The sequence below is a fragment of the Branchiostoma floridae genome, chromosome 19, assembly GCF_000003815.2.
Source record: "Branchiostoma floridae strain S238N-H82 chromosome 19, Bfl_VNyyK, whole genome shotgun sequence".
Taxonomy (NCBI): domain Eukaryota; kingdom Metazoa; phylum Chordata; class Leptocardii; order Amphioxiformes; family Branchiostomatidae; genus Branchiostoma; species Branchiostoma floridae.
Window position 1 is genome coordinate 2,819,296 of NC_049997.1, and position 8,293 is coordinate 2,827,588.

General features: G+C 45.3%; 1 protein-coding gene across 1 annotated transcript in view; it reads right to left on the reverse strand.

The window, feature by feature from the left end:
- Nucleotides 1–8,287, reverse strand: part of LOC118407065 (epidermal growth factor receptor kinase substrate 8-like protein 2) — a 9,668-nt gene extending 1,381 nt beyond the window's left edge. The window contains exons 1-10 of the mRNA XM_035807482.1: nucleotides 8,241–8,287; nucleotides 6,776–7,666; nucleotides 6,052–6,149; nucleotides 5,204–5,404; nucleotides 4,045–4,216; nucleotides 3,395–3,591; nucleotides 2,881–3,013; nucleotides 1,705–2,057; nucleotides 647–884; nucleotides 9–17 (exon numbers count right to left, since the gene is read on the reverse strand). Of these exons, the coding sequence (XP_035663375.1) occupies nucleotides 9–17; nucleotides 647–884; nucleotides 1,705–2,057; nucleotides 2,881–3,013; nucleotides 3,395–3,591; nucleotides 4,045–4,216; nucleotides 5,204–5,404; nucleotides 6,052–6,149; nucleotides 6,776–7,660 (2,286 nt within the window). The 5' untranslated portion in view covers nucleotides 7,661–7,666; nucleotides 8,241–8,287. The remainder of the gene's footprint in view (nucleotides 1–8; nucleotides 18–646; nucleotides 885–1,704; nucleotides 2,058–2,880; nucleotides 3,014–3,394; nucleotides 3,592–4,044; nucleotides 4,217–5,203; nucleotides 5,405–6,051; nucleotides 6,150–6,775; nucleotides 7,667–8,240) is intronic.
- Between the last annotated feature and the right edge of the window lie 6 nt (nucleotides 8,288–8,293).

Sequence of the window (8,293 nt, forward strand, 5' to 3'; positions counted from 1 at the left end):
CTGGTGGCTCTACTCGTCTTTTCATGGAAGGAGGGAAAAGTGTCCAACGCAAATAGTATACATGTATGTAGGTGATTGGTGTTGTCTATTTCGTTCTTGCCACGTGTTCATGTAAGAAAAGTAATGTCTATTGTTGCCCCTAAGATATATATACAATAGATAGATATTGAAAGATACGAAACTTCTACAGATGTGCACTCTATTTTTGCAAGCACAAGCTTGAACATGAGAAGTACGAACCACTGAAAACTTCCGTCATCGAATTTCCAAACATGATATCATATCGACGCGTGATCTTATGTCAGCCAAAAATTCATTACAAAAAATTACTTTATCATATTGACATAGAGAAATACATTGTAGTCGGGAAGAATCTGTCATATTTCTTATTATAAGCAAGAAAATTGTCAAGTATCAGTTGCTCAAGCAACTGGATATGATTTTATGATTTTTTAAACGTTTGGGACGTTTCAGATAGCACCAATGTCTATCGTCATTGACTCTAACGAAAGGTAACAGTTTCTGTTTTAAACATCTGGCTGTTTCCAAAACCATATCCAGTTATTTGAAGGGGTAACTACTACTTGGCGTATCTTATAATTTGATGTCTAAGAAATTTCATCGAAGAAACAATTAAAGTGTTTACCCCATCTCCCAGATCGATGAAACTTGACGGCACGAAGCCCTCGTCTCCGGCCCTGTTGCGCACGCGCCACCAGCGCTGTCGTGACGCGTCTCTGATCTCCAGCTTCTCCCCCTTGGTGATGCTGAGCTCGTGCGAGTTGCGCGCGTCGAACGACACCCGCGCCTTGCAGTGGGGTCCGCGTGTGCCGTGCCGGGACCCGTGGCGGGAGCCGTGTCTGGAGGCGGAGACGGAACGGTACCTGGGGACGGAAAGAGAGTCGTCAGTATCGTAATCATCATTAATGCAATTATTTAACATCATAACCATCATCATCATGATAGACTATGTATATTTTGCGATAAGAACCACATGCATGTAGAAAATGAAATACATTTTGTCCTAGAGTGTTCACTGTACAATGATCTGCGCAATACATTTGTTAATTCTACACATGTAGATCAGAAATATTTACACATAACGAAGGAAGATATTTTCAAATATCTCATGTCATCATCTGACCACGATATACTGGAAAATCTCTGTAAGTTCATCTACAAATGTTTTAGGAAGAGAGAAGATGCATGTTAACTATAGTATATGTATAACTTTGCGTTTACTACCTTTTGTACCAAACTGACAGCATTTAGCCCCAAATGGGGCATGAATATGCAATAAACTTCATTGTCATTGTCATTGTCATTATTAGTGCAATCATTAATATCATCATTACCATCATCATCATCACCATTAGTTTGTTTAATAATTACACTTTCTGCCGATTAACGAGTGACCAAAAAGGGTTATAATCGTTATTTCTTACATCTTTACATCAGTTAACTGGCTACCTTCCCATTTCCTGTGCGTTAATAAATCGACAATTCTGTCTGAAACGTCGGAAGGTGTCTCATACTACTAAAACCAGGTGTTATTTTTACTTTTTTCTGTAAAAGGCTGCTGATATTATTTTCCCCGTCATTATATTTTGAATCATAACATCTCATTCCTTCATCAGAATATGAAACAGTTTTTTTTTCTGTGCACATGCATGGAGTAGGTGAGCAATCGGAATCGGTACAAACCTGTTTGTGGTGGTCGTGGCCATGGATGTCTGGTCATCCTCCAGCCGATAGCCGTTCTGTTCAAACTGAAACACATGTTCCTCTGTAGACTGTATACACACAAAACGACACAACACACATTTAGCAACTATGTAGTTCTTTACAAATATAACATCTACGGGGGGAAACATGCCAGTTTTCCTTAAACCGAGCTCCATGAAAGGGAAATGCCATTGGATATGGCTAACACTACAGTAACTGCGTTCAAGCTGAAAGCAACAGCAGGACTTTTCCATTGCGAGTAGCTTGGTGTTATGGTACTGAAGACAGTCAATACAATAGGCCCTTGTGTTAGTTTTATCCCTAGGTTCTATCTATGGACAAGTACGAAAGGGACATTTTGGTTTGTGGCATGATTTGGGGAAGGGGTTACTACTTAGATAACGATTAAATCATATGTGTTCAGACTCTAGAATAAAATGGCCACTGTCATTACGATGTAAAAAGCCGATCCTGCATTAGACCGATAGAATGACAATACTATTAAAGCTGGTATATGAATAACCATTCGGACTTCTTCAATCAGTGCAATTGTCAACAAGTTACCCTAGGCCTACGATATAAAGGTTTATCACGTATTCCCAGTCTAAAACCTGAGAAAGTTTATCCAACTTCGGGTTGTCTAGTCCAACCCATCTCTAATTTTCACCTTTAATTATGTGTGAAGCCGCAAGCAAGGGAATGGCACAAGTCTTAAATGACCAACACATTGTAAAAACCCAAAGCAAATGGAGCCCCTTTCAAAGCAAGGAGGTGATCGGGTAACGAAAATTGACCATGGCAACAGCGAAAACTATAAGTCGTTCAAATGCAAACAAAACCTATGTATCGCCATGGACGTCCATGCAAGGCTTATGCCGATTTAACAATAAACGAAATCCATTCTATTTACCGCAAATAAAAGCATTGAGTAGGTTACTCAACAACGTGCATCGGCAGCGTTAGTCAGCAGGGCAAAAAGTGCGTGAAGTTCAGCTACTCAACATGGAGGGTGTGCTCCACAACAAAAACCAGGGCAGCGAAGCAGCAGGCAAGCGAAGAAAGCAACTGAAGCGGGTGTATTGGGCAACTGGATCTACGTGGGGTTCCACCACCGAGAGCACCTTTTCCGTAACTCTACTCGCCGGGACGGTGGGCGCCTGTGACGGCGGTGGTAGCGGGGGTGGGCTGACGGGCGGCGGGGGTACCTGCGGTGCGGTGTACGTCAATTTTTCGGTCTTTCCGGAACGCTCTGTGGCTTCTGACGCTCGGCGCCGTCGCATCCTCTCGACTGGGGGGAGGGGCAAGTGCTCGGCCCGACTGAGTCGCTTTTCCATCCGCTGGTAGACGATCTGAAATCACCCCTTCCTGGTCATTCTCTCTCCTCTTTGTCCTCACTTCTTTCCAAATGGAGATGTGTCTTTACTAAAATAATGTGTGCGTCTTCCAAGCGTAACAAGACACAGATATTTTAATAAAACCACCCGATAGATTTATTTGTTACTTCGATGAATCGAAGGTTAGACATTCAGGTAATAAAATAAGCCAAAAACAACTCATTCCCTGACAAGCAACTGGATATGATTTTTCATATGACGTTTCATATAGCATCCACCGTCTTTCGTCAGTGACGGCAAAGTGTTTTTCTTTAAGCTTTTGGCTCATCAAAGGCTATTGCATAAACAGCATCAGACTGCTAAGTAATGAATTTTTCTGGAACAAATCTATCGGGTCGTTCTTTTGAGGACAACGTCTGGACACAGACGTAACTCCACAAGTAACACAGACTGTACTTACCGGTTCAGCGACAGGCAACTGTTCCGGCTGGGCGTCAAGCTGGTCCAGTCTGTCCAGGGAGGGTGGTCGCTGCTGGTGTTATGAAACACACACAAAAAATAACATTTTAAATTTGGGCAACGGTCAGACGTTTCAGGTAGTATCCACTACTATCATCAGTGACACAGCAGATCTGTTGAAGGGCAGATTCTATACCCCAGGCCCAACCAATTGGTATGCAAAGCCGCCCAACAATGTTGGGAATATCCGATCCGGCAGGCCTCTTAGCGGGAAGAGGCCAGTTACAGCTCTGGACTGCTAGAGTTTGTGTTACACAGACTACTAGAAAGTAATGTAAAAGACATCTAAAGAGGCTAATATTAATATAAGATATCTTTATAACATGTACTTGCTGCTTTCAGTTGCTTTATCTCTACTTCCAGGTCTCATGATCAATACCCTGGCCTCATGATCCACACCAACCAGAAAATGTATATGTAAACGACAGATAAATACGCCAATGTTAAGATTTTCTTTAACACTTACCATGCTGCTTTCGGCTGCCTTCGGGACGACCCTGGCGGTGTGCGTGGCTCCCACGGACGGCAGGTCCGGGTGGATCGGCAGGTTGATCTCATCAGCGACCTGCGCGGGAGCCCAGCCGTCCCGGAACCTCGGCAGGTACGGAGGAACGTACTCATCGTATGGCCATTCTTCCCTGGGAGGGCAAATAGAATAATAGAATATGTTATAAATATAGAATACAACACGGTGTATTCCGTATCGCCCAAGGTATTAGCCCGACCGCGGGTTGGATCGCCCGAAGGCCGGAGGATGATCCGACCCGCGGGAGGGCTGAGACCGAGGGTGATGCGGAATACACCGTGTTGTATTTTATTTATGTCATACCTGAGAAAACCCATGTTTTGATGCGAAATGCGCCAGAAGTTGAGCAAATTTGGTGCCCTCGAACAATAAGTGTTGCAACAGCAATGTTCCAACGTCCGATTCAGGTATTCGAATTGCCAACCGTGCCGTATTCGGCCCGCTCGAAGCAGTTCAGTTTATTCCAATGGAGCCTGTGTGATACGCCTTTCGAACCTGTGCGATATACGGCCCGGTCCGGAGCACCAGTATCGAACGTTTTCGCGTCACAGGTATGACATAAAGAAGAATAAAGTACTCAGGAAATTTGCTTAGAATGCCTGTGGATATGATTCGTAGACACGCTAAAACAGCACTGCACTGGCGACCCGACAAAGAAAAGAGAAAACGGGGAATACCAAAATTAACTTTGACGCACATGCTACAGAGGATCTTGGCCAATTGGGGATTAACCTGAAGGAAGCGGAGACCCTTGCCCAATGGCAATACCGCCATGAATGGAGCGTCTGATTGCATAACGTTTCAAAAGACCCGACAGGATCTGAGTCTAAGTAAGTGTATGCCGGTTGAACGGGTATGCTATACAAACAAACTAGAATCTTGATGGGGAATGGCTTAACACGGTCAAGGTTTTGTGCCCTATTAAGGTAAAGCACAAAACTTTTCTATGACTTGAAGTACCCTATCCAGAGTAGATTGATAAAAACCCCTATTCTTCATGTCTACTTTGCCGACCCCAAGCCCCACGCCTACCCCCACTCCCCATTACGATCTGGGGCAGAATAGACCAGGAAGGTAGGTAGGTTTCTTAAAATCATACCTGGGCGTTGTCCAGGCAGGTCCGAGTGATCTCCAGAAGGTGACGTCCTCGGTGACGGTGGCGGTTGGGATGAGTCTGACGGCGTCTAACGTCAGCAGGGGAGAGACCACCTGCCGGGGGAGGTCCGGGTCGGGACACGTCTGCACCACGCGCCGTAACATCCCGAACAGCATGTGGATCAGCTCAGCGGCGTTTGGGTTCCTGAAAAGGCAGTGAAAATATTCCTGTATCCGTATCCATATAGCCGGTTTAACCGTCCTTCGGCGTTGTTATTGGGTTGGCTGACTACTTTCGCTTTACAGCTAAAGGCTGAACTGTGAGGAGTTTTACATTAGATGGGGCTAAATGGTAACGGTCTGGATATTGAGTGGCTGCCATTTGGCGCTCAGTTGACATTAATACGACCGTCGGAATCGCTACACTCCAGCTTCGCTGGCACGCGTCCCGACAGCAGCTGGTTACATTACACTGAACGACCTGTCACACCTAATCTCTTTGCACATCTGACTGCAAATATTGTTTAGCTATGTAAGCTACCTAGTGAAGGTGCTATTGCTGTACTCGATGGCAACGAATTCCCGTCTATGATAGTTCTAGGCTAGTGCGAATGTAGTGTACGAATCTTCAAAATTTGGTTACATTGGTTTACTTGACAATGAAACCATTGCATTTGCTACACTAAAACGCACGATAATGCGAAGACATATCATGAAAATTCTAAACCTTAATGATAACAACATTTGCCTAGTTTTTGCTGGTATGTTTCGAGAAGACCGACGGCCGCTGCGGTGTGACCGCCTGTTTTTGCTGGTATGTTTCGAGAATGTGTGTTGGAGGCCTGTACGTACCTGATATAGGCTCTGACTCGAGTGGCCAGGTTGAAGGCGTACTTGAACTTTCCCAGGACGTCAGCGTAATCACTACTGTTGTGGTTCGATGTGATGGCCTGAAAAGAGAGACTTTTTGAGTCACCCATTCATGATTGATGTCCTTCCATACCAATACACATATGCATACCACTAGAAAAAGAAAAAAAAATAAGACCTTATGCTCTTACAAGCTTTGTACTGACCAGCATGATAAAATAATAATGATAAAATGTCGTATCTTACTATGTGTAAAAAGTCTAGTTTAACCTACGTGCAGGTCCAACTTCTTGTCGCCTTTTCAGACAATTACATATGTATGGAGCCTAAAATACACTGTTTATCTAAGAAATGATCTTGGTAAAACCAATGACTTCCAGTGACCATCTTGGTGGCCATGGCTGCTACATAGCGTCTATAAATAATGACGTCGAGTACATATCTAGACACGCTACTCTCCAAGCAGAAGTTCGGCTCCTTACTTGACGTTTGTTTTTGGCGTTTTTATTGGGCTTTCTGTTTTGTACCGTTTTTTTTAATATCTCCCGGCCAGCACTCTCTAAGCAGAGGTTCAGCTTGGGCCTCCGTCTTTTTTTTGACGTTTTAAGCGTTTTTATAGGGCTGTCTATTTTGTACAGTTTTTTTTATGTCTCGCGAGAACCTCTGCTTGGAGAGTACGTACAGACACGCTATGAATGTTACTCACGGGTGGCGGTGTGAAGTACTGGACCTGTCCCTTCCCCTTTCTCCTCTTCTTACTCCTCCCGCGGCCGTACGGAGCCGCCACCTCCGGCCGCTGCATGTACACCATCTGGGAATCCAGATCTAAGGAGAACTCCTCGATCTCATCGATGACGTGATTCAAAATGTCGACGTAACGGTCCGTCAGGAACTCGTCCTTGTTTTTCGCCTTCGGCGCGGAGTCCAAGTGCACAACGTTCACAATCTCCTTGTTGGCGTCGTCATAGTAACGGTACTGATGGGACACGTCCTGCACGGGGATTGGTGGATCCGCCGCGGGTTGGGTGACGTAGGGTTGCGACACGGCAGAAACCGGATGTCCGAAGCTTTTAGAAACGTAGCTTGTCTCCGTGGGCCGGGGCGGAGGGTAGTAAGGGATGATGGCGGCGGGCGGACCCGAGAGGGAGAGCGGGGAGAGGTCGTCGTCCCGTACGGAGGGTGCACGAGCTGGCATGACTGGCAGGGAGTTCCGTAGGGGTGCCATGTCGTAGCCGTTCAAGTCCTGTCTCTCCATCGCTTTGGAGAGCTCGTTGTTGAGCGCGTCTGAAGGATACTCGTCGCACTGGAAGACGAACAGCTCTTCCCTCCTGGTGTCCGGGTTCTGGTACACCAGCATGAGCAGGTCGGACAGGCTACCGGGACCACGTGCCGAACGGTTCATCTGGATGTACCTGGGATCGAGATTCTCCAGCAGTTCTCCCGTTCCCATGTCGACGAGCCTGACGTCATCGCCTACGTCAAGAACGGCGTCCTGGATCCAGAGTTCACCGCGCGCCTCCATGCGGTCAAGTCGAAGCAATGCATCTTGGACAGAATCGTCCTCTTTACCTCGCTCGACTGGTATGGTCATCAAATGCTGAGGAGACAGGGAAGAAAATATGTAAATGAAGTACAGGTGTTATTGCTTCAATGAAAATGGCAGTATTTTCTTCTATTTGTCTGTACATGTCTGTGTTGGTGTGTGTCTGTGGTAATCATACAGAAGCTTTATTGACACGTTATTTGAGTGGCAGGATGTGAGGGTATCAGTTATTTAAGTTGAAGAATGTGAGTGGGGTTAGATAGCATAATCGAAGACTGGAAGGATGGGAAGGTTACGGCAGACGTCAGACTTTTTCTCGATAGAATTACTTGTACAGTCAACAAAGCTTTAAGCTAGAACTTATTGATATCTTCAGACGCCTGGGTGGCCGATTCAGTTTTGATAAACTGATTTTCAATAGGGCCCAGATACACTTACTTACAAGGATATAAAAACATCTCACAGAGAACTTTTTTGTGGTCGATTTTTTTCTCTTTATTGTTTTATCCGTAGAGCAAGGTCAGACTCTTCATGATAAATTATTCCTAGTCACCAAAGCTCGAACTTAGATACTCGTCCCAGAATTGTGGTCACTCGCAGTAGAGAAACAGAGATGTGTACACCATACCTTGACAGGATACTGGGCAGTCCGATTAGCCTGGCTTCTCCGTAAGACGCCAT